Raw genomic sequence first — 24,218 nt, forward strand, 5'->3', positions numbered from 1 at the left:
GGCTTGCCTGGGGAGAGCCATGCCATGGCTATGGTGATGATACAGCCAGCCTCGCAGGAGGGCTGGGGCTCACTCCCCAGGCTGGGGTGAGGAAGCACCTTGTCTCTTACAGGCCTAGATGTCTGTGCTGGCTAACAAAGGGGTGATGCCGACACCGAGCTCCCCTGCATGGCAGGACGTGCTGATGGGAGGGTGACTTTTGCTGCCAGAAGCCCTGTCTGCAGATACTCCACCCTGGCACAGGAGTGGGAAGTCTGGGACTTGGAGACCATAGGCAGGGGATGCTCTGGATGGAGGCAGGGTGTGGAGAAGAGATCAGCTGTGTATGTCTTTAAAGGTTCCAGTTGCTCCACCCCTCTTAGCCTGTGCCTTGTCCCAGTGGGGCCCAGCCCCTCCCTTGCAGAATGCTGCTGCAAAGGCCACTCTCCAGGTCCCTGAACTGGGTGCAATCTCCGTTCTCCCCATCCCAAGTGGACACATGGGATGGGCTGACGCATGGGACCCCTGGGGAGAAGCTGCAGGTCCCGAACCCCTTCTGTCCCGTTGCAGCCGGGGATGGGGTGTTTGGCAGAGTCCCCCAGAGCGTCATCGACGACGAGGAGTGTCTGCTGTTCACTGACCACGAGAGCTCGCTGGATCTGCAGAGCCTGCGCAAGGTGTCGGAGAACGCGCACAAGCAGTACCTGAAGTCCCGTCCTGGCCCCTCGCCCGAGTCTGTCAAGAGGGTGAAGGAGCTGGACTTCTCCCTGCTGGGCATCCACCCGCTCTTCAGTGAGTGCCTGTCTCTGTCTGCGCCCTCCTGGCATGGCGGGAGCTGCAGCGGGGCCCATTGGGTGAGGCTAGAGCAGGAGCTGCTCCTGCACTGTTCCCTACCACACTTCCTGCTGGAGCAGTGGGGCGCTCCCCATAGCCAGTGCTCGTCCAGCATTGCCTACAGCACCCCCTGCTGGGGGAGATTGGGCCTGGAACAGCTGAGAGAACGCTGGCGTTTCCTGCTTGGATATGTATTAGGCACTCACCGTTCTGTGTCCCCCTTCCTCTCTCTCTGGGCTCCTGGCTCGAAGGTTCTTGCTTTGGGGAGGATGAGCTGGAGAGACTGAAGTTCGTGGACAACATTAAAACCTACAGATCCAAAGCAGTGAGTACAAGCCGTGATCTGACACCAGGCCCCGTGCCTATTCTGTGGGGAAGGGCGCTCACACCAAAGCTACCAGCGGCATTGCCTCGTGTCAGAGCGAGGGGGCTGGCCAGGGGCAGCGACCCAGCCAGAGTGCCACTGAACTGAATCTTGTCCATCCACCTTGGCAGCCCAGAGAATGAGGCTCACCCCTGGGGGGGAGGGGTAGCAGTAACCCTCGCAGCACCTCTATGGTGCAAGGGAGTGTGCTTTAGGGATCGATCGCTGCCCCTCCACTGAGATGCAGCTGCCCAGGAGTTTAAGGTGGGAAGCAAAGAAGCTGGCACTCAGCTGCAAGTACTGCTCCTCAGGCTCTGGGAAGATGCTTCCTGCCTGCACCAGGGTTGCTGGGATGCTGCTGGGCCAGCTCCCTCGCTGTGTGACAGGTGCTGAATGAACAGTTCCACCAGCCCCTGGGACCAGAGACCGCCAGGTTGAACTGCGAGCCCAGCAGACAGCTCCGCCTGCCCCCAGGGAGAGCGAGGGGAGGGGTCTCCCAGGGTACGCGTCGCTCACGGGTTCCATCTCTCCGACCAGACCATCTTTGAGATCAACGCCACCAACAAGACCCTGGCCAGCGATGTGATGCGAGCCAAGCGGAGCCGCGACCGCAGCCTCATTGACAAGTACCAGAGGGGGCAGCAGGAGAGACGGGCTGGGGCTGCGCTGGGGGGCCAGGACCCAGCAGTCCCTGCCCCTGAGGAGGAGGAAGCAAACCTCCAGGTATGGCCTTGGAGGGTGCCAGCTTCTCAACCACATCCACCACAGGGCCTGCCTGGGGACTCTGGGAAGCAACCCGCCTGGCCGGCCCCGAGCCCTGCACTGTGTAGTGTCAGCCCATGGCTGGGGGATCAAAGGGCTGGCTAATGTCATGGCCCCGGTAACACTTGCCGGTCTGTGTGTTGAGATGGGGCTGGTGTGACTGTGCCGGGGACAGGGAACAGTTTGTACAATTGGTAGCATTGCACAGCGGCAGGGGTTGGGTGGGCATCTGTATCCAAGGCACCAGCTGGGTAAGCTGGCTTAGCGGGTCCTGCCTGGAGAGTAGGGTGGGGGGGTTGGCTGTGGACCTGGCCCTCCTGTCTGATCTGTGTCCCAGGAAGTGTTCTCCGCCGTGGTGGGCAGGAAGCGGAAGCGGCACCAGGTGGGAGAGGGCCTCAGGAAGAAACAGCGGCATGAGGCACAGCGGGATGAGGAGTTCTACATTCCCTACCGGCCCAAGGACTTGGAGAGCGAGCGGGGGTGAGTCACTTTGACCAACGCCCCCAGCGGCGGGATCCCCTGATTCTCCCAGCTCCCCGAATGCCTCTGACCTCTGCCTTTCCCCCGTGTCCAGGCTGAGCATTGGCGGGGAGGGCAGCGCCTTTGAGCAGCAGGCTTCTGGCGCCATGCTCGACCTCCTGGGAGACGAGACCCACAACATGAGCAAGACCAAGCAGCTGCTCAAGTGGTAAGTGCCTGACCTGTAGGGGGCAGCAGCAGTCCAGCGAGAAAAGGCTCCTGCTGTGGGGAGGGCCATAGGGACAGCTGCCCCTCACACAGAGCACTCCCCACCTGGCGGGGGCCCTTTGATCCCCAGCAGGCAGCACCAAATGGTGGATTTTGCCTGATCACCCTGTCCTTGCTCTGTTGAGGGCTGGGGGTGTGAGTGCCACGGTGCCAGCTGAGGGTGGGATTCTCTCCACCAACCAGTTGGGTTGGGGCTTGATTGCTTGTGCCCCTGGGGCTTGGGGGGAGAGCGCTCAGTCTTCCAGGTGGGGCTGATCGATGAGCCCCCATTTCTCTCTCCCCTGCAACGCCATTCCACCCCGCTGCCCTGCCTCCACTCCAGGGACCGCAAGAAGAAGCGGTTCGTGGGGAAAACTGGCCAAGAGGACAAGAAGAAAATCTGCACAGAGAGTGGCAGGTACATCAGCGGCTCCTACAAGAACAACCTGTATCCTTCCAGACTGGGGCTGGGCTGGGGGCACTCCTGACAGGCCGAGGCGGAGGCAGGGCAGGGAGTGACGTGTATCCAGCCATGCCCAAGGGGCTCTTGCTCTCTGTCCTCCCAGGGCTTCCTGACTGCAGGGCAGCGTGGCGACTGCAGAGGGTGTGCTTCTGAAGGGCAGGGAGCAGCTGTTTCCAGCAGCAAGGGGCGGGGCACTTCTGTGGCTGCTGCAGAGGGGCAGAGGCAATTCCAGTTTGCAATAGCAGGATGGCGTGGCCGCCTGCTGGCCGTGGCCGAGCTTTGCAGCTGGGGATCTTATGCACTGGGGAGGTAGGAGCCTGGGCTTCCTTCCAGGAAAGTCTTCTGCCGAGGGAGAAACCGCGGTAGCAGGCACAGGGGAGAACGCTGCAACTGCCAGCCCCAGCCGGCCGGGCCCTCTTCCTTCCCGATGCCTTGGGGCCCCGAGCTTGAGAAGGGAAGCGCAGGGATTGGGATTAAGGTGAGGGGAGACAGCGCGGAGGGCTTGCCTCCCAGCCCTTTCCTTAACCCGCCACCCCAGCTATGAGAAGTGGAAGAAGAAATACAAAGTTGAGGAGTGGGACTCCGAGGAGGAGGCGGGGAGCGAGCCGAGAGGCGGGGCGCACCGCAGGGGCAGAGGTGAGTGCCTGGGGGTGAAGGCCCTGCCCTGTGCAGACATTGGTGCCTGGGGGATCCAGGCAGGCTGATATACAGGATAGCGTCCACATCACTGCTGGCTAGAGAACTGCTACCACCCTGGAGCCCAGCCAGCTGTGCGGGGCTCCGCTCTGTGTGCCAGCCCTGTTCCCTGCTAGAGTCCATTCCCCTTGGCATGGCTCTCTAGCTCAGTCCCTGAGCCAGCGTCCTGGCCCCAGGGCAAGGTGCCTGTCGGGAGCTGAGCAGGGGGAGGGTTTTGAGTAACTCATTCCCCCGGCAGGAGGCAAGCAGCTGGCGCCCGCCCCTGGGAAACACGGCTCCCAGCAGGGCAGGGTGCACTCGGAGCTGAAGAACAAGCAGCAGATCTTAAAGCAGAGGAAGCGGGTGGCCAAGCAGAACTTTCTGCAGACGGGCGGCCTGAAGCGGCTGAAAGGCAAGAAGCGGCAGCGGGTGCAGGAGCTGCGCAGGATGGCGTTCGGCCGGGGTGCTGCCAAGAAGGGGAAAATGAGGAAAAGGATGTAAAGAATGGAGCGTGGGAGGGCAGCAGGCCTGGTCTGAGTGAAGGGCTGATTCCCAGCCATCTCCCCTTTCTGGGGGTGAGCTGCCCCATGCACACTCTGCCCTGGGCGGGTGCCATTAAAGGACATTGGTTGGTTTTCAGTTTCTGTTGGATGTTTGTCTCGAATGCAGCTCAGGGGTGGGGGGAGATGGCGGGAATGCTGGCCAGGGAACAGAGCTGGGCAGGGGCAGGGCAGGCCTGGCTGCCTGTCCCTCTAGTCAGTACCTCCGGAAAGTTTCCAGCAGAAGCTGTTATGGTTGCTGAAAGATGGCCCTAGTCTGAACTGGTTTTCACCAATTACTCACCTCTTCTCCCAAAGGATGTTCCTGACATTGCATGAGGTGGCTTTTAAAAGCAGTTTCTGATCATCGCACCTTCCCTCCCCCTCCCCTGTGGACAGCAGCAATGCTTGCTGCTCCCTGATTTCATTTGTTCCTGGAGAGCCCGCTCTCCAGGAAGTGTAAGCTAGACCATGCATGAATTTGACCTCAAAGCCCCCTGTGCCGAAAGGTAACAGCAGCGAGGGGTTTTAGAGAAGAGCACTCACTTTCTGGGCCTAGCTTCAAAATGGTATTTATGTAATAAGAGCTATAGATCTCAGAGCGCATTGCAAAGGAGGTCAGTATTGTCCCCATTTTACAGATGGGGAAACTGAGGCACAGGGAGTGACTTGCCCAAAGTCACCCAGCAGGCCAGTGGCAGAGCTAGGACTAAAGCCCAGTCAGAGTCCCAATCCTGTGCACTGTCTAATCATTCCTGTCCAGCTGTATTCACCTGGTAATTCTATTTCTCTGCCTCTAGCCAGACAGATCCTTAGTTTCAAGGCTTAGCTCCTTATCCAGTTGCGGATACTCCCCTGCCTCTTCAGTATGTGACCATTGGTGGGAGCAGTAAGTGTCCTCCAGGCTCCCTGTTGCCTGTGACACACCATCCCCTCCCACCTATGTCAGTTGTGGGGGAGGCAGCGCTCCCACAAAGAAAAGCCAATGCTAGAGCAAGAGATGATTAGAAAATCCATCTTTTAATAAAGAACCCCCAAAACTGTTGGTGAAAACCTGCACATGTGCTTTCTACAGAGAAGTATGGGGGTGTTTTTCTCCTCTGATACCAGCTGTGCAAGGTCCTCCACTCTCGGCACATAAAAAGATGGAGGGATGTCCCCAAAGGAAAATGAGTAAAGGTGCAATGGGCAGCCACACCATGGCCAGTACAAACTGGGACAGTTAAAGATACTTCTGCAATCCAGTGTCGCCTATAACAGTGCAGGTGGCAACAGGCAGCATGTGCAGTCCCTGAGCCAGCCACCTGCAGTGAGAAAACATCACTTGCTTGAGACTTTAGATGCTTCCTGGGTCCCCTCAGCTGTTCTCTGCTGCTCAGGGCTGCGTGGCAGTATGCAAAGTGGGGAAATGGAGCAGAGTTTGACTTGTTTTTAAAAAGGGGCCTTACTTTTATTTCAGCCTAAATTGAACTAAGCTTTGTATCAAAAGTCAATGTAAATAATGGCCCACACTTTTACTCCAATAAACAATTTTTTCTATTGTCTTTCAACCTCCTTGCTGTGCGTGCAACACAGACAAGAGCCTAAGGGGACATTGGCTGGAGAAACTGACCGAGGCTAGTTGGGCCCAGCTGTTGTGCATGCCCACAGGTTGGATTTTGGAACCTTGTTTAACTAAATCAAGGAGGTGATGAAGTGTTTTAAACTGGGTCAGACAGTTGCTGCTTTAATCCCTGAATTGCTCAAGGATGGAACAAAGTATTTCCCCAGAGGGGCTGTGCATTCTACATCAGTCCTGATGTTACAGAAGAAGGTTGGAAGACTCCAGACCTCGGGGTTAATGGTGCATCAGTAGGCAGAGTTGATGGCTGGAAATACCTGAAGATCACTGACTTCTGTCCCATCATTTCAGGAGCCTTCTCCTAGGCAGCAAAGTCCTGCTGCTTGGGGCTGTCCATAGAAGTGGCCATAGCACATGCAAAGGCTGCAGGTGCGATGATTCCATGGGGCAGCAGGAGAGGAAGCTGCTCTGACAGGTCTGGTGCCTGTTGGCACAAGGCCCTGGTCCAGCTGCCATGGAACAGAGAAGACAAATGTAGTGCAGGGGAAGCAGTAGCCTTCCAGTTGCCATGTGAGCCCACCTGGCTTGGCCCTTTCTACCACACAAACAATGAGGCTTAACCACAGCTGGGATAGGATCGTGTTCCAGCATGGTTTCTTTTTGCCACTGTGCACAGGGCTAGGATCAAAGACCCAGACTGTAGCACCAGGTATACAGACATGGTTATGGCTCCACAGGCAGGAGCCACGTGAGGTGTAGAACTGGGTCTAGCCCAGGAGTCAGGATGTATCAGCTGTGTGTGCCTGAGCCAAAGCGGATATGAGTCCTCCAGCTTGGACCCCTTAGCTCAAGCTGGAGCCCCACCTGTGTTCAACTCCAGAGGGTTCCAGTTCAGTCACAGGGATGGTGGCCATCACACGGGCTCACAAGCATGGTTGAGTTGTTTTTCGAATGCAGGCTTTGTCCACAGTGGAACCTCCCACCATTTCACTAGGGTGGTGCTCAGTCAGCCTGCAGCACTGCTCCCCAGCCTGGTGGTGCCAACACAGCTGTAGCCTGGGCTCGGGGCAGGGTATGGGGTGAACTGAGGCTGGAATGAGAAGATGGTTTCTAGCCCTCAGAGGAGGGAGGTTCTGGACCAGCCCCCCTGCATAGGAGCAGGGGCTCAAACAACTACATTCGTTGAAGCGGGAGCTCTGGAAGTTTAGGAATGGGCTGATGTGCGGGGGCTGCTACACTAGCAGGGCCGGGACTCTGTGACCCAGGGCCCTTCTAGGCCACTGGAAACATGGGAGGAGCTGGCAGCTCCCAGCCATGGTTGAGCAGGATCGACTCCAGCAGGTTCCCTCAAACACGGGCATTCAGGAGCCGTGGCCCAGTCAGCCCCTGCCCATGGTTCCTGCGACCCCAGCTGCTATGGTCAGTGGGGTGGGTTTGTTAATTTCAGGCAGGACACCCCCCAGCATCTCCCTGCCAGCAGTGTCTGGCTGGAAAGAGCAGCTGTGGGAGTGGTACCTCCCCAGTAAAAAGCAGGGTCACAGCTGTTTAGTGGGTAATTTGTAGGACATGAACTGTGGGAGGAGGCTCCCCAGTGCCTGCCCTCCCCCTCCATCCACCCATTGGCCCATCTAACACAGACTTTGCTGGTCTCTGCACGGATTGGTGAGTGTGTCTGTGATCTTTGCATAAACTAAGAGGTGTAGGTGGGGAAATGCTGCATTCATTCCAGCCTAGCTCAGGCTGCTGGGGTGGTGCTTTGACCCAACGCAGGGTAAACCCTTTGGGGCAGGAGCTGGAGGGGATTTGGAGGATGGCGAGTCAGTGATATGAGGCTTAGCCCCCTGGAAAGCAGCAGTAAGCCCCATGCCTGATTTCGTTACAAGGTGCAAGCTACATTCAGGCAGGTGGGGGAAGAGGGTGGAAATCAGGGCTGCCCAAAGCCAGCCTCCGCAGCAGAACTCACAGTGGAGGCGGTGCAGCTGGGAGGATGCTGAGTGGCTTAGCTGGCAGCAGCAGGCGAGGGCTCCCCTTGGCGGAGGTCAGCAAGGATGTCAGCCAGGTCGAGCATGCAGAGCTGAACCTGATGGAGACAGAGCGTGGTTGCTTTAGGAAGGAACTTTACCTGGATCCAGCCAGTGATGTCCTGAAAACACAGCGAGCCTTCAAAGGAGAAATCCCAGCAGGGGCTGCTGTAGCAAATAGTATGACCCACTCCCTGTAGGAGCCTTGGGTACAGAGGGGCTCACAGCTACTGGGCCTGTCCTGTCCCAGGAGGGACACTAGGGAGTGGGACAGGAGTATTGGCTACTCCAGTCCCAGCCTCTTCCAGTGAGAGGTGCTGTACAGGGTGGTGCAGAAGCATTGGCTGTAGGCTGTGTTCTAGCCTCCAGAGCATAGGGCTGGGGAAAGCCAAATGCCGTGAAGGGCAGCTGCATCTCTGACCGTGTCAAGCTGGGTTTCTGTGTCCTCCAGGGGGACGTCCACCTGCAGCTTCATTTGCTTTGTCGCCAGCTGGAAGAGGTTGAGGGCAGCCATCTTGATCTGCCCCAGTTGCAGGGTCTTCTTGGCGGCTGTGCTCTGGATCTCAGTCCACTTGGACTCCTGCATTGAGATTGGAGCAGAGGGTTATGGGATGCCTTGACACAGGCACTGCATCCCACTCCACATTTCCGAAACTGCCTGCCCCAGCCAAGCATCGCATCTGCCCTATATCACAGGAGGAGACCAGCCCTGAAGGGTCTCAGCACCCTCGCTAGAGCAGTGATACCCGGCCAGCAATCTCCATGCACCAGGACTGGGTTAAGGCCACACAGCCAGCGATAGTTGTCCCTGCTCTGGGGACAGATGAGGCCCCTCCCTCACTGATTGGGCCCTCATCTTCCTCCTGCAGCAGATTCTTTGATCAGTTGCTCCATCCCCAGCAATGCTGCCTCATGTTCCTCTTTGTTCCCTCTGACCACGGGGCTCCTGCCTTCGTTCCCCTTGACAACGTCCCCAGCTGTGAACTAAGCCTCCCCGGCCCTGGGAAGTAGGGATGGATTATCCCCACTTTGCCTAGGGTGGAAGAGGGCCGCTTGCTCAGGACAAGGCCACACACCGGCAGCAGAGTGGAGAGCAGAACCCCAGCATCCTGGCTCCTACCTGGCTGAGCCCAGCTGTCCACTTGCACTTCCAGTCCTGTGGGCCTGGCACCCTGCAGCAGCACCCACCACAGAGCCACATGGCACCAGCTGTGAGACAGCAGCCTCCAGCGGGGGCATGCCCGTGTTCCTACTCTGCGCTCTGGCAGGCCTGAGTTCAAATCCTCAGAGGGGCACAAGTGCCAATACCTGGGGTGACCTCATTCTAATGCAGCCCACAAGGCTGTGCCTGGTGAGTAATGGAGACCCACCCCCTGCCCAGTGGGCAAGAGGGAGCCACTTCAGCACAGACAGCTCACAGGTCCCTTGGGGGGTCCACAGACAGAGCCTGTCCAGAAGATGCTTTTGATGCTAGAAGCTGGCATGACAGAGCCTGATCTGCACTGCCCTCCCACGCCCCCCAGGCTCATGAGGGGGGATGGGTTGGGGGTGATGTTGCACCCTGCAGGCTCATGCCTGGGCCTAGCACAGGGGTTATAGACACACCAAGTCGGTCTGATCCTACCCCTGCACTGTTTGCTCTGCACCTGCTGCACCCCCATCCCTCCCTCAGCACCCTGCTCGCAGGGGCTACATCACCAGCCACCCTGCTCTCCAGCCTGCTCACCGGAGGCACCAGCATGCTGCATGGGCGAGCCTGGAACCGGGCCCAGCTCACTCAGCCCCCCCAGATTCACACATGTTCTATTTAGGGAAAGCGAGGGGGAGGGCAGGAGCCATTCTGGATGGACTGCCAGCCCCGCCGAGCTGGCAGCGAGCAAGGGCCCAGCTGGGGAGGGACGGCAGAGCAGGGCTGTGGCCAATACCCCCTCCAGCTCAGGGTAGGTCAATGCGGGTGGGCGGTGGCCTTCAGGCAGCAGCGTCCATCGTGGAAGTGGTGTGGGAGTCACTGGGGCCACTGACGGAGGCTGAGAGCGCCCCGGGACTTGGCCATACGTCCCTGCCCCGCAAGGCCGAAGGAGCCCCTAGGAACCTGCCCCATGCCCCAGTTCCATAGGGCCAGTGGAGCCCCCTGACAGTCCCCACCCCTCTGCCCCTGGCATGCTGGAGGGCTGCAGTCTCCCCACTTACCCACTGGTGCACCTTGGCCCGGGCCTGCTCCCGCTGGGCCTGCAGCAGGGCCAGCTGGTTGTTGAGCTGCATGATCTGGTTGCTGCTCTGCGCCAGGTACTGCTGGAGCTGGGCCTGCGTCTCCGCCATCGCCTCCCGGCTCCCCAGGTCCTGCTGCACCAGCACCGCGTGGGTGGCAGTCAGCGTCCTGAAGCGGTCAATCAGCGGCTGGATGTCCTGAAACTGCCCGGGGAGGGGACGGTGGGGGAGGAAGGGACAATGGGGGAGGCCGAGGTTTAGGGGTGCTCATTCAGGACAGAGGGGCAGGCCTGCAGCCTGGGAACTGAGTCCCTTTCACAGGTGGCGCAAGAAAGGGTTACGCTGATTTGAATGAGCAGGGCTCGGCTGTCCCGTTGTTACACCGAGTGCATCTCTACTTTGGGTCAGGGACCTCCCCCACCCTGTGATGCTTCGTTCCCTGCCTGCCCCTGGTGCACCAGCATCCCCTGTGCATCTTGCTCTAGCAGGTTTGGGTGGAGTGTCCAAGTCACCGTGGGTCACTGGGATCTGAGCCAGAACCAGCCACCTCCCACCCTACTCCTTGCACTGGGGCCCCTTCCCACAGACGAGGTTACTGAGTGGCTGGGTCGAGCCTGAGGGGCCTAGTGGCTTTCCTAGAGCAGCTGGTGCTGCAGGCAGAGCATGGCGTGTTCCAGCACCGCTTAACCCAGGGGAGACCACCTCCTCATGCACAAAGGGGCAGGGCTAGCTTGTTTCAGCACCACCAGTTTCAGGCTACAAACCTCCCCAAGGGCATCATCTGGGGAGGGATCAGAGCACTTGGCGGGGGTGGGGAGGTTGCTCTGGCTGAGAGGACCAGGGCAGTTGTGGTGACAGGTGCTGCAGCTCTGAGGAGTGGTGGGGAAGTGCTGTGGGGGGGTGCTGGGGCATGAGGGGGCACAGGGCATGTGGGGGAAGGGTGCTGCGCCCATGAGGAGGTGCGGGGCAGTTGTGGGGAGGATGTTGCCATCCTGGGGGGCAGTTATGGGTGACAGATGCTGTGGCCATGAGGGGCATGGGACAGTTGGGGGTGGGGGGGAGCTACAGCCATGATGGGGCGCGGGGCAGTTGGGGGGAAAGGTGCTGTGGCCTTGATGAGGCACAGGGCAATTGTGGAGGATGGGTGCCATGACCATGAGGGTGCATGGGTTCTGCAGCCGTGAGACGCACCTGTGGGTGATGGCTGCTGCGGCCGTGAGGGGGCGCAGGGCACCTGTGGGGAGGAGGGGGAGGTGCTGTGGCCTTGAAGAGGCGTGGGGCAAATGTGGGGGACGGGTGCCGGGGCCGTGAGGGAACATGGGGCAGTTGTGGGGGAAGGGTGCTGCGTCTGTGAGGGAGCACAGGGCACTTGTGGGTCTCGGGTGCTGCAGCCGGGAGGGGGCGCGAGGCAGTTGTGTGCGGGGGGGGGGGGGGGGGGTGCTGCAGCCATGAAGGGAAGCTATGGGTGAAGGGCGTGCTGTGGCCATGAGGGAGCGCGGGGCAGTTGTAGGCGCCGGGTACTGTGGCCGTGAGGGGACACGGGGTACTGGAGTGGGGGGTGCTGCAGCCGTGAGGAGCAGTTTTGGGTTGCAGGGCAGTTGTGGGGGCATGGGGTGCTGTGGCCGTGAGAGGGTGCAGGGTAGTGTGTGTGTGTGGGGGGGGGGGTGCTGCGGCCGTGAGGGGACACAGGGTAGTGGGGTGAGGGGTGCTGCAGCTGAGGGAAGGTTGTGGCTGACAGGTTGTGGCTGTGGCCCGGAAGCAGGACTCAGGTCCTGCAGCCGTGAAGAAGCGAGGGGGAGTTGTGTGTGTGAGGGTGCTGCTGCAGCCATGAGGGGCAGTTGTGGGTGACAGGGTTCTGTGGCCATGACGGGGCGTGGGGCAGTTGTGGTGGGGATGGTGCTGCGGATGTGAGGGGCACTTGTGGGTGACGGATGCTGTGGCCGTGGGTGGGTGTGCTGCAGCCGTGAGAGGTAGTTATGGGCGACTGGTTCTGCAGCTGTGAGGGGGCATGGGGTAGTGAGGGGGTGCTGCAGCTGTGAGAGGCAGTTGTGGGTGACTGGTGCTGTGGCCGTGAGGGGATGCGGGGCAGTTTTGGGGGCATGGGGTGCTGTGGCCATGAGAGGGTGCGGGGTAGTGTGTGCAGGGGTGCTGTGAGGGGACACAAGGTAGTGGGGTGAGGGGTGCTGCAGCTGAGGGGAGGTTGTGGCGGACGGATGCTGTGGCCCGGAAACAGTACTCAGGTCACTTGTTGCTGGCACTGGAGGTCAGGGTGGCTCGGTAACAGCAGTGGGCCAGGGCATGGGGGGGGTGGCGCAGGAACCTGGGAGGGGAAATGCCAGCACTTGTCTGGGGACTTTAGCAGTTGGGGAGGGACTGAGCACTTGCAGGGGGTGTCGGGGTGCTTTCCAGCACAGGGAAGGTCAGTAACTGGGAAGGGGCCAGTGCAGAGCTGGGGAGGGGATCAGGTAGACCATGGGGAGTGGGGAAGTTGGCATGGGGGCATCTAGAGGCAGGTAGTGCCCCCTGCTCCTGACTCCCCCCCCCTCCCCGCAGCAGCTCCCTGAAGAGTCCCCCCCTCACCTGCTCGGTCTTCTCCAACACCCCCTGGAGATAGCTCCGGAAGATGGCATGGGCTTCCAGGCGCCGCTGCAGCCTGTCCCTCTCCACGAGCAGCCGGGCAATCTCCTGGCGCAACCGCATGGCCTCCACGACCTTCTGCACCACCTGCTCCCGCTGCTCACTCACCTTGTGCAGTGCCCGGCTCCGCTTGGCGTCATTGTCCTGCCACCCACAACACAGGGAACCAGGTAACGTCAAAGGGCAAGCTCCCCACCACGCTGAGCCCGCATGCTTGTTGTGTAGCACTGCTGCCACACCAGAGGGCTCTGTGTTAGGGTAACAACCTTCTACTGACACCTACTGGAGAAGCTGCTCCTTTAGCTCGAGCTGTTGTAGCTTCTGCTTTAGATCCCTGATTCAATCCCCACTGATAAGTTGCACTGTTTGTGTACTTTAGGGAATCAGAAGTGGGCAGAACCAGAACCCTGGATCCAAATGCACCTAGAGTCTGGAACCAAAATGTGTGGCTGAGAGCAGAGCCCAAACTGGATCCTGGTAGCTGCAAGACTCTGTGGCTGAGGTCATTAGTGTGCCTGGATGTGCTGAGGAATTTGGATGATGAGGGAAATGGCAGATGTGCTAAATGACTTTGTTTGTTTTCACCAAACAGGTTTGTAGCAACTGAACATCTGACATCGTGAATGCCAATGAAAACAAGGTAGGACCAGAGGCTAAAATAGGGAAAGAACAAGTTAAAAATCTCTGGGACAAGTTGGATGTCTTCTAGGATGGAATTCATCAGGCCCTGGTGATCTGAACACTCAAGGAGCTGATTGAGGAGATAGCTGAGCCATTAGTGATTATCTTTGAGAAGTCCTGGCAGACGGGAGAGACTCCAGACAACTGGAAAGGGCAAATCTAGGGCCTATCTCTAAAAAGGAGAACTCGGGGAATTACGGACCAAGCAGTTTAACTTCAGTACCTGGAAAAATAATGGAGCAAACAATTAAGCAATCAATCTGCAAACATCTAGAAGAGAATAAGATGATAAGTAACAGTCAACATGGATTTATCAAAAACAAATAGCTTCCTTTGACAGGTAACAAGCTTTGTGGGTGGGGGGAAGCGGTAGACGTGGTATATCTTGATTTTAGTAAGGCTTTTGATACTGTCTCGCATGATCTTCTCATAAACAAAAACTAGGGAAATACAACCTAGATTGAACTGCTATAAGGTGGGTGCGTAACTGATTGGAAAGTCATTCCCAGGGAGCAGTGGTTCACAGTCATGCTGTAAGGGCATAACAAGTGGAGTCCCACGGGAATTAGTTCTGGGTCTAGTTCTGTTCAATATCTTCATCAATGATTTAGATAATGGCAGTTTGCGGATGATACCAAACTGTGAGGATTTGCAAATGCTTTGGAGGACAGGATTAAAATTCAAAATGATCTGGACAAATGGTCTGAAGAAAATAGGATGAAAGTTAATAAGGACAAATGCAAAGTACTTCACTTAGGAAGCAACAATCAGTTGTACACATACAAAATGGGAAATGACTGCCTAGGAAGGAGTACTGGGGAAAGGGATCTGAAGGTTATAGAGACGCACAAACTAAATATGAGTCAACAGTGTAACACTGTTGGGGGGGGGGCGGGGGGGGGAAAAAAAAAAAGCAATAACGTCATTCTGGGATGTATTAGCAGGAGTGTTGTAAGCAAGACACGAGAAGTAATTCTTCCGCTCTACTCTGCGCTGAGTTTGGTTTCAACTGAAGTATTGCATTCAGTTCTGGGCACCACATTTCATGAAAGATGTGGACAAATTTGAGAAAGTCCAGAGAAGAGTAACAAAAATGATTAAAGGTCTAGAAAACATGATCCATGGGGGAAGATTGAAAAAATTGGGTTTGTTTCGTCTGGAGAAGAGAAGACAGAGAGGGGACATAACAGTTTTCAAGTACATAACAAGGTTGTTACAAGGAGGAGGGAGAAAAATGGTTCTCAATCTTTGGGGATAAGACAAGCAGCAATGGGCTTAAATTGGGGGAAGGGCGGTTTAGGTTGGACATTAGGAAAAAGTTCCTAAGTGACAGGGTGGTTAAGCACTGGAATAAGTTTCCCAGGGAGGTTGTGGAATCTCCATCATTGGATATTTTTAAGAGCAGGTTAGACAAACACCTGTCAGGGACAATACTTAGTCCTGCCATTAGTGCAGGGGATTGGACTAGATGACCTCTCGAGTTCCCCTCCTGTCCTATGATTGATTCTATGATCCAGTGGAAATGGATTTGACACACACCTGCTCTGTTTAGTTTAGTTTGGCAAGAGCAATACCTTCCAGGTACAGTCCATCTCCACCCCAGCCAGCAGGCTTTCCTCCCGGCCCCGGGATCTCCATGTGGGACTTGTACCTTTAGGAACTTGTCAAATTTGAAGATGGCCTCCTTGAGCTGCCCCTCCTTGTACTGCAGTTCCTTCCGGCGCTGCTGCAGGCTCTCCATCTTCATCTGGAACTCCTACAGGAGGCCAGGACAAGGCCAGTCAGGAGGTGGGGCCAGCCCAAGCAATCCTTCCTGAGCCTTCACCAACAGGGGGGCAAGGACCCTCAGAGCACCTGGGCTTGGGTGAGGGGGCTCAGCGTCTGGGAAGAGAGGGCTTCAAGGCTGCATCCCCTGCAGTGCTGGAACAGCAGCAGCAGGTCTGCCTAATGCGGAGTGTTCTGTAGAGTGAGGGTAACATGCTGCCAGAACGTGGGCCTTACGGTCTCCTTCTAATGGCTCATCCACATACAAGGATACAAGCCTACTAGTGCTACCAACTGAGGGAGTTAGCCCTTCAGCACAAGCAGCAGAGAATCATGCTTTTAGCACAGAAGGTCCCAGGTTCCTGCCTTGCTATCAGCCCAAGTGGCAGGAGTTATACAGAACCAAGGAGCGGAGTGCTGACTAAACGCTCTGTGCAAAGCCCTCCCTGGCACTCTGGTGGATCTAGTCCCTGTTTCCTCTTAATCCCCTGTAGCTCCATGTCCAAAGGATTGGCCAGTGTTACCAGGGCACCACCATTGTCACTGTCCCTTGGGTCGGCCGTAGCAGTCACAGGGGAGCTGAATATCAAGCTGCATTGCCTGCTAGACTGGGGGCTTCCACAGGAATTAGCCACCTAAATACTTTTGAGGATCTGGACCATTGTTAGTGGCAATTATTTGTATTGTGGTAATGCCTAGCGGACCAGGACCCCACTGCTAGGTGCTGTGTAATCACAGAACAAAATACACACCTTTTTTGTCTATGCAGGAACATCTGGCCTGCAGCACAGAGCATGTATGGGAGTCCAAGGGGTGGGGAGCCTGGGGACAGAGTGAGGGGCCCTATGAGTCAGGACAAACCCCCGTTAAACAACATTCTAGGTTCCATCCAAAACATTTACGGACACACTTGATCTAATACTGAGGATCCAGTGATGGCCACTGCTGGTGCAGGGGCCTTCTCCTCTGCAGCAACTGCCATCTCATTAACGGACTTGCCAACTCTTAAAATCTCATCTGAAAGCTTTTTCCCCTTGCCCATCTCTTAGTCCCTCTCCCCTGCCACTGCTCGGCCATTACATTAAATCTCTCTCTATATTACACAATTCTCTAAATGTCCTGTTTGATTGTTTTCTGCTCGTTATTTCTGTAACTATTATTACATCACCAAAGCGTTTTGTACTCTTCTCTCTCACTACGTACATACTTGGCCACACTGTGGCATATCAGATTAATAGGCCGATCAATGCTGGGCAAAATCACATTTATTGTAATAACACTGGCACACCACAGTAACCGATAGTGCTTTACAAACTGCAGCAGCATTTTTTGCCGCTAAACTTTTCAGGTTTGGGCCAAAATCTTTTGGTTATTTGAATTTTCTCTGAACAATTGCAATTTTCCATGGGGAGTGGGGGAGGCGTGGGGAAGCATTTTTCCCAACCAGCTCCAGTCCAGTGAGGTTGGGTTTCTTTAAAGCAGGAGTTTTCTCCACTGATTGCATTGTGCCTCTCTCCTTCTGCCCTTGAGCCCTCAGGAAGTGACCAGCCACTCCCCACAGTGCAGCCCAGTGACATGAAAACAGTAAGGACTCGCTTTCCATTCTCAACCTCCTTTGAGGCCCTGATGCCCCACCCCAGCCCCTCGCCCATCCAGGGACCCCACCATTTAGGAATCATGAACCTCAAGTTAACAGGCACAGCCCGGGCAAGGCCCTGTGCAGCTGGGTTTACCTCTTTCTGTGCCAACAGGGCTTGTTCCACCTCTGCCAGCTCCCTCCTCTTCTCCAGCAGGCGGGTGGCAGGGGTCAGGTAGTCGTCTTCTCTTTCAGGCATTTTCCTGCAGGGGAGGAACAAATGGGTGAGTGGCAGCACCGCACCTGGCCCCTGATGGAGCTCTGCTAACTCCTCTTCAGCCTCCATTGCCATCAGTGGCACCGGGGATGCCGAAAGGGGTACGCCGGACTGGGTACGGAACCCTTGAGATACAAGGGCACCACACTTGTTCTTACTGCAAATGCCACATTTACTTGGACCCCCTGTCATGGGCTGGGCCACTGCCAGCTGCGCAAGCCAGCACTTCTCCTCAGTGACCACCACCCTGTGCTCCAAATGGACACTTTCATGTCAAGGGATGCGCAGTCAGCAGGCAACCGGCTAATTTCAGGGCTGGCCTTGGGGGAACAGAGCCATGAGTACTAGCTTTTCCCCCAGTTCCACCCTGATCTATCCCAGAGGATGAGCGGAAAGTGGTTTCTAATCCACAGCCTGCCTGGTGCCCAAACAGAGATGGTGGGTTCACACTCACAGGTTTCCAATTCGTTTTATGGGGGAGTTTTTTCTCCCCCATGTTACTGTTAGAGAAACGACAGGGAAAAGTGACTCCTTAACGAATGTGCAGGGCAACAGCAAGCTCGACTGGGCCCAAAGCAACAAACTGAAACCAAAAAAGGTGACAGCTCTTTTCCCAAATCGCTTCCAATTTGTCACCGGGTGACTGGCCCTTTAAGAAGGAACAGGTCCAGTCCACCTCCAGCAAGGGCCTGAGTGCAGGGTTGCCAACTTTCTAATAGCACAAAAAAAAAACAAACACCCTTGCCCTGTCCCTGCCCTGAGCCCCACCCCCACTTGCTCCATCCATCCCTCGCTCTTCCCACCCTCACTCACTTTCACCAGGCAGGGACAAGGGGATGGGGGTGCAGGCTCCAGGATGGGGCCAGAAAAGAGGGGTTTAGGGTGTGGGAGGCAGCTCAGGGCTGTGACAGGGGGTTGGGCTGCAGGAGGGGTTTTTGACCTGGGGCAGGGGGTTGGGACGCAGGAGGAGTTCAGGGTACGGGCTCTGGCTGGGCAGCGCTTACCTTAGGTGGCTCCCAGAAGCGGCCAGCCTGCCCGTCTCCTAGGCAGAGGGGCCGGGGGGCTCTGCGCACTGTGCACCCGGGGGGCTCTGTGCCCATAGTTTCTAGCCAAGGTGAGCTGTAGAGCTGGCGCTCAGGGCAGGGGCAGCACACAGAGCCCCATGGCCACCCCTGTACCTAGGGGTCAGACATGCCAGCCGCTGGAGCTGCATGGCGCCAGGGAGCCTGCCTTAGCCCTGCTGGGCCGCTAACCGTACTTTTAGCAGTGCTGACCAGAGCTGCCAGCCAGGGCCCCTTTTTGACCAGGTGTTCTGTCGAAAACCAGACACTTGGCAAGCCTGAGTGAGAGCACCTGGCCTCTGTTAAGAGCCAGGCAGCAGGGGGAGAGGAAGGAGCAGTAGTGGAGTGCTAACAGGTGAGAGCAGGAAAAGCCTGTTGAGAAGCTGGCTCCTGCAGGGGCCCCTTGGTAAAGGGAAAGAACCAGCTCCGGCAGAGCAGGCCAAGCCTGGATTTTGGAGGGAGAGTCCTTTGGGCAGGGGCAGGACTTGCAGGCAAAGGGACCGGGCAGTGGAGGGTACCGGGAGCCCTCTTACAAGGATGTGAGGGCTGCAGGAGAGTTGTAAGCAGCACAGACAGTTGCCAGAGGTGGGGGCCCTGGAATATGGGTGGGGCTGGAGAACTGCTGCATTTTTACTAATTATGTTCTGAGGGGTAGAATGGTCTGACTTTGAGGGATCTGCTGGAGGCTGAAACTACTAAATTACGCCAGGCTGCAGGGTTTGTATTAGCCTCTGAAAGGGACAACAGTCTTTTCCCGGGCAGAGAAGGTAACCATTGGTCTGGTCTGTGGTGGAGAAGTTGGGCAACTCAGTTGGTGCTGGGCACTATTGGAGAAACCAAGGAAGGACTTGCTTGTTGCACTGTGGCCATCCACAGAAGGGTGCTCTGGCAGGCAAGCCCTGCTTACACAGTTATAGTCCTTTTAGGTGTTATTTATATCAAAGGAGGTCAGACAGAGAAGTGATTACTAAGTTGATGGTATCAGAGCGGTAGCCATGTTAGTCTGAATCTGTAAAAAGCAACAGAGGGTACTGTGGCACCTTTGAGACTAACAGAAGTACTGGGAGCATAAGCTTTCATGGGTAAGAACCTCACTTTTTCAGATGCAAGTAGTAAGTTGATGGTGTTGCTTTAAAAAGAAAAAAGTCTCTAGCACTTTTGATGGCAAAGAATGTGAACCAACGTGGTGCCATCTGTCTGAGTCTGCAGGCAGCCGGAAACAATAGCTCTGAGGCATGTAAACGGATCCCACTCCTTGCAATCTGGGTGTTAACTCTGATACCTAATGACAATTTAAATGTCAAGATTACTAATGACTTTACACCTAATCAAAGTGTGTGTTATGGGTCCCTCCCTATGTCCAATCCATAGGAGATATGAGTCTGTTACTGCCCCAGCTAAGAAGATGTAGCAGCTCATGCTTTTAGCACTGGAGGTCCCTGTTTCAATCTTATGTACTTGCCAAGATAATGGCTGTCACATAAGTGTGCACGCACACACGTGCACACACAAAAGAGGAACAATCCTAGTACAATGCTCCCCCCAAGATAATGTAGGTGGCTCCACAGACAGGCAGAGCTTACGAGAGTTCTGTCACTTAGATTCTTTAGGGCTACCATACATCCGGATTTCCCCAGACATGTCCGGCTTTTCGTTCTTTAAATAGCCGTCCAGGGGGGATTTCTAAAAATGTCCGGGATTTCCCCCCGGTCAGCTATTTATAGACCGAAAAGCGGCGGCCAAGTGCCACTCGGCAGCCAAAGCCCTTTCCCGGCTCCCCACATCCCTTGCAGCCTTAGCATGCGGCCCAAGAAGCACATCTGTCTTCCCCCTCCTCCTGTCCCCTGAACGCTCCACCCCCCTGCTCCTCCCCCTTCCGCTTCCTGCAAATCAGATGTTCGCGGGAAGTCTGAAAACAAGCCGGGGCAGGCAGGCAGCAGCAGGTAAGCTGGGGTGGGGGAGGACGCGAGGAGGATGGCTCGTGAAGGCATGGCGCGGCCCAGTCTGGCCCTGGCCGAGCGGCTCTAGCCCTGCCCGGCCCCAGCGGCTCTGGCCGGCTCAGCTCGGGCCCCAGGGCACCGGTTCCGGCCGAGCACCCCTGGCCCCGACTCCGGCCCCAGCGGCTCCAGCCCGGCTCGGCTCAGGCCCCGAGGCACCGGCCCTGGTTCCGGCTGAGCGCGCCGGCCCCGGCCCCAGCGGCTCCAGCCCAGCTCAGGCCCCAGGGCGGCAGCCCCGGTTCCGGCCGAGCGCGCTGGCACGGCCCCAGCCGAGCACCTCCGGCCCGGCCCCAAGCCCCACGACCCCGGCCGGAGCTCCGGCTGGAGTGCAGCCCGATTCCTGGGCTCTTGCTAAAGCCGGCCCTGGTCAGGGGACAGGGAGGGGAGGTTGGATGGGTCGGGAGTTCGGGGGGGCTGTCAGGGAGGCAGGGGTGTGGAGAGGGGTTGGGACAGTCAGGGACAGGGAGCAGGGGGGGTTAGATGGGTTGGGGGGTGGGTGGGGGGGGCTGTCAGGGGGGCAGGTGTGTGGAGAGGGGTCGAGGCAGGCAGGGAGCAGAGGGGGTTGGATGGGTCGGGAGTTCTGGGCGTCCTGTCAAGGGGCGGGGAGCAGTTGGATAGGGCTTTGGGCCTTCGTTTACCAAGCTGTAAAACGAGGGCTGTGATACTCCGCCTCCTTGCTTTGACATACATGGATGTACAATATGAAGTGTGGGCATGGCTTAGGGAATTGCTTAAAATACACCACGGTACAGCCAAGGGAAGTGAGTGCAGGCAGCAGATGGGATCATCACATGCTCCTAACCTGTGCTGTAATTTTTCTGTAACCGGCCTTCTGATTTCTGAGTGCAGACAGCAGCTCTTTTGGTACAAGATCAAATGTTCACCACATCCCCAGGAGCAGGAAGCAACACTCCTAGAAAACCCTGATGAAGCTTTGTTTGTGCTTTTCTGTGGAGTGCTTCTAGTGCCCCATTTTCACTTCCTCTGACCCTGGTTCCATCTTCAACTTTGCACCCCCTGTGTTGCCAACCCCAAATGTTTAAAAAGCATGAGTCAGGCTCACCAAAAATCATGAGACTGGCTTTGCAATCACGAGATTATGTAAAAGTAATAGGTTTGGGGTTCTTGTTATTTGCCTTCTGCTTTTTGAACCTTTAGGTGCACTGGAGTCACATTTTGAAGCTTTCTCCACAGCCACAAGGGCTTGAAATTTACTTTTTCTATAAGAATGAAGGCTGAAATCCTCACATCTCCACTTGACTCCAGGAGCTGGGGCTTTAAGGAAAACAATAATTATCATGAGACTCATGACAAAATCATGAGAGTTGGCTGGAAACATTCAATAACTGTGTGGAATTGGCTGATTTGGCTAAGTTGGAATGTTTTGCAGAGCCAGTCTGATGACACCAAAGTACCGGCAGCACCAGGCAGGCTTCCAGCAGAAACCTGCCTGGTTTCCTGCCAACTAAGCCCAGGCTTCCAGGGTTCACCACCCTGGAGCAGCCAGCCATGCAGACTACTGTGTCAGGTGGAATTTCAGGACTTTGCAGGGTCTGCATCTCCAGGGCAGCCAGACAGCCCAGCCCCCTGCCACAGGGCCAGGTCTCCAGGGCTTCCAGGGTTTGGGGCGCTGTGGCAGGGCTCCATTCACTTTCATAAAAAGCGACAAAGAGTCCTGTGGCACCTTATAGACTACCAGACATATTGGAGCATGAGCTTTCGTGGGTGAATACCCACTTCGTCAGATGAATGTAGTGGAAATTTCCAGAGGCCGGTATAAATATGCAGGCAAGAACAGTCTAGAGATAACGAGGTTAGTTCAATCAGGGAGGATGAGGCCCTCTTCTACCAGTTGAAAGTTCACTTTCATGGAGAACTTCAAAGCTGTTGGGGTTTTTGTTCCGAATTGGAATGAAACCAAATTCTGTAATATTGAAATCCTCCACCAAACAGAATCTGCTTTCTCCGCACAGCTCTACTGGGGACCCTGTGGGGTGCTGGCAGAGTTCCAGCCCTGATCAGCAAGCAGGGTTAGAACAGGCTACCGAGAATCACACCAGGAAGCATCTGTTAAGTGTTTTCTTGCTGGCACAAAACCCAAGAATTAGCCATCCCTCCAGCTACCCAAATAAAGACACCCACTGCCATTAGTATCAGCAAGAAGTCTACTTCCCCGAGGGCCTGAGCCAAAGGTGGCCTACCCCTACCATGCTTCTTGCGCAGAGATGGGCCAGTGCCTTCATAGCTCTACAGAGGGCCTGGCTCTACAACTAGAGCATTATGCGGGCTCCCACGAGCGGAGAGGTGCCCAGTGCAGCCCCCTTCGCACACAAGCAGCTACCTGCGAGTAGGGGGGAAAGGCTCTTACTCACGGCAGCAGCAGCTTGTCCCGGAAAGCTGCCCGCAGATATTCTTCCAGTTCGAAAGCCATCGTGGCCCAGCCCCCCGCAGGGACCCTCGGCTCAGGGAATGGGGAGCCGTGGGCCCCCAGCTGCCGTCCCAGCGCCTGCAAAAGGGCAAGGCAGGGAGCAGCGCCCGCCCGTTGCTAAGGAGACAGTCAGCACAACGTTCTGTTGCCATGGTCACGCGTTCGGAATCCCGGAGCCCTTTAAAGTTTCTTCCACGCGTCGCTGCAGGAGCGTCTAGAGAACATCTCGTACAGGGAAGGTGGAGCCACGAGACCGTCCCAACCATGCGGATTTATTTGCAGGAGGGAGGCAGCAAGGGAAAGCCTAGCCCCCTGTAAACGAGTCTGTTCCGTCCCCTGTCCGGGGGCTCCCTCTCCTCTCTCCTGTCGGCTTTGCATGATTGCTACAGCACCTGGTTTAACTTAGGCTGCAGCTGCAGGACCCTGTGAGTGGCTCCCTTGTGACATGACCCCCTCCTCCCCAGCGTGCCATAACACCAGGTGCCCCCATTGGACCCTTATGGGCAGATAATATCCGAACGAGTGGCAGGTGCCCAGACACTACAGAAACGGGCGGCATAGATAGGTCCGGCAGTCAGATTTGTATGGGCAGAGCCCTGTGTGCCAGTACTGGAGTTAATGGGGCTCTGGTCTGCCGCTGAAATGTGATCCTAAGCTCTGAGCCCATTTCTCTGGCCCCCACTATTGGATTATCTGGGCAACTCACAATCTTCCAGGCAGGGCGGTGCTGTTATCCCCATTGTACAGCTCACACAAGGAGTCTAGTGGAACAGGGAACTGAACCTGACTCTCAGCCTAGTGCCTTAACAACTGGGCCGGCCTTCCATAACTCACTGGGATAAACTAACAAGACTGGCTCACTGCTGGCTTTGGTATTTATTATTAATTTGTGGAGATGGATGGCAGGAGAGAGATCACTTGATCATTACCTGTTAGGTTCACTCCCTCTCGGACACCTGGCATTGACCACTGTCGGTAGACAGGATACTGGGCTAGATGGACCTTTGGTCTGACCCAGACTGGCCATTCTCATGTTTTTATGTAGTAGTAATATTACCATAGCATAGAAGCCCCAGTCATGGACCAGGGCAAGCCACAGTATTGACTCATTGCAGGTCTATGGCTGCATCCCTAGCCCATCTTAAATATGCAGAGTGCTGTTAGCCGATTGCTTTTTAAAGATTATTTCTACACCTGGAGAATGTTTGTTTGATTTAGAACCCATCCTGCTATATATTGTGACATGTTAAGGAATCCTCATCCCCTGTTCTGTATTACATGGCATACTTGCATGCACAAATCTTTATCTGCACTGATCAGCCAATGCCTTCTCATGACTGGATTGTCTCGGTTAGAGACACTTGCCACTTAAAAACTGCATTTCTTTCACTTTGTTTGCTTGGTGCCCTTACAAAAGATCTCAGTTTTGAGGCACTCAACCTGATTCAACCTGAGCCTGATTTTTCAGACATTCTGGGCATCCGGAGCGTCTGTTGATTTCTGCTGCAGTTGTGGGAGCTCAGGTCTAGATTCACAAAGGTATTTAGGCTCCTGACTGCCAAAAAAGGAGCCTGGAATTGGTAGCCACTTTTGAAAATCTGGGCCTTTGTGTATAATGACCTGGGCTATTTTGCTATTGGCGATTTCATCTCACTTGTGTGTCCT

The 24,218-nt window shown here is 56.1% G+C and overlaps 2 protein-coding genes across 4 annotated transcripts in view; one reads left to right on the plus strand and one right to left on the minus strand.

Annotated features, from left to right (window-relative positions):
* DDX54 (DEAD-box helicase 54) overlaps nucleotides 1–5,886 on the plus strand; it is a 24,620-nt gene extending 18,734 nt beyond the window's left edge. For both annotated transcript variants that reach the window (XM_034791084.1, XM_034791085.1), the window contains exons 13-20: nucleotides 550–771; nucleotides 1,065–1,138; nucleotides 1,715–1,900; nucleotides 2,277–2,419; nucleotides 2,514–2,627; nucleotides 3,009–3,113; nucleotides 3,667–3,764; nucleotides 4,063–5,886. In XM_034791084.1, coding sequence (XP_034646975.1) covers nucleotides 550–771; nucleotides 1,065–1,138; nucleotides 1,715–1,900; nucleotides 2,277–2,419; nucleotides 2,514–2,627; nucleotides 3,009–3,113; nucleotides 3,667–3,764; nucleotides 4,063–4,304 — 1,184 coding nt within the window. In that variant the 3' untranslated portion in view covers nucleotides 4,305–5,886. The remainder of the gene's footprint in view (nucleotides 1–549; nucleotides 772–1,064; nucleotides 1,139–1,714; nucleotides 1,901–2,276; nucleotides 2,420–2,513; nucleotides 2,628–3,008; nucleotides 3,114–3,666; nucleotides 3,765–4,062) is intronic.
* On the minus strand, nucleotides 5,796–22,774 carry CFAP73 (cilia and flagella associated protein 73). 2 transcript variants are annotated; one of them, XM_034791086.1, is made up of 8 exons: nucleotides 22,494–22,774; nucleotides 16,948–17,053; nucleotides 15,102–15,206; nucleotides 12,713–12,913; nucleotides 10,115–10,336; nucleotides 8,346–8,504; nucleotides 7,867–7,983; nucleotides 5,796–6,412 (listed from the first exon to the last, which is right to left on the minus strand). In XM_034791086.1, exons 1-7 carry the CDS (start codon nucleotides 22,703–22,705, stop codon nucleotides 7,903–7,905), a joined length of 1,086 nt encoding a protein of 361 aa, XP_034646977.1. In that variant the 5' UTR covers nucleotides 22,706–22,774; the 3' UTR covers nucleotides 5,796–6,412; nucleotides 7,867–7,902. The 2 variants fall into 2 exon arrangements, with proteins under 2 accessions (XP_034646977.1, XP_034646978.1); XM_034791087.1 differs by having other exon boundaries at nucleotides 22,498–22,648.
* Nucleotides 22,775–24,218: the final 1,444 nt, after the last annotated feature.

The sequence above is a fragment of the Trachemys scripta genome, chromosome 15 (genome assembly GCF_013100865.1).
Source record: "Trachemys scripta elegans isolate TJP31775 chromosome 15, CAS_Tse_1.0, whole genome shotgun sequence".
In the NCBI taxonomy this organism is placed as follows: Eukaryota; Metazoa; Chordata; order Testudines; family Emydidae; genus Trachemys; species Trachemys scripta.

Bases quoted from the DNA above. Each gene is read 5' to 3' on its own strand.
- CFAP73 (XM_034791086.1), bottom strand. From the start codon at position 22,705: ATGGCAACAGAACGTTGTGCTGACTGTCTCCTTAGCAACGGGCGGGCG. The intron at 10,337-12,712 runs GTGAGGGGGGGA...CTCCCCGGGCAG, and splicing joins TGTTGGAGAAGACCGAGCAG to TTTCAGGACATCCAGCCGCT. The intron at 7,984-8,345 runs GTCAGAGATGCA...TGTCTCCATCAG, and splicing joins CAGAAACCCAGCTTGACACG to GTTCAGCTCTGCATGCTCGA.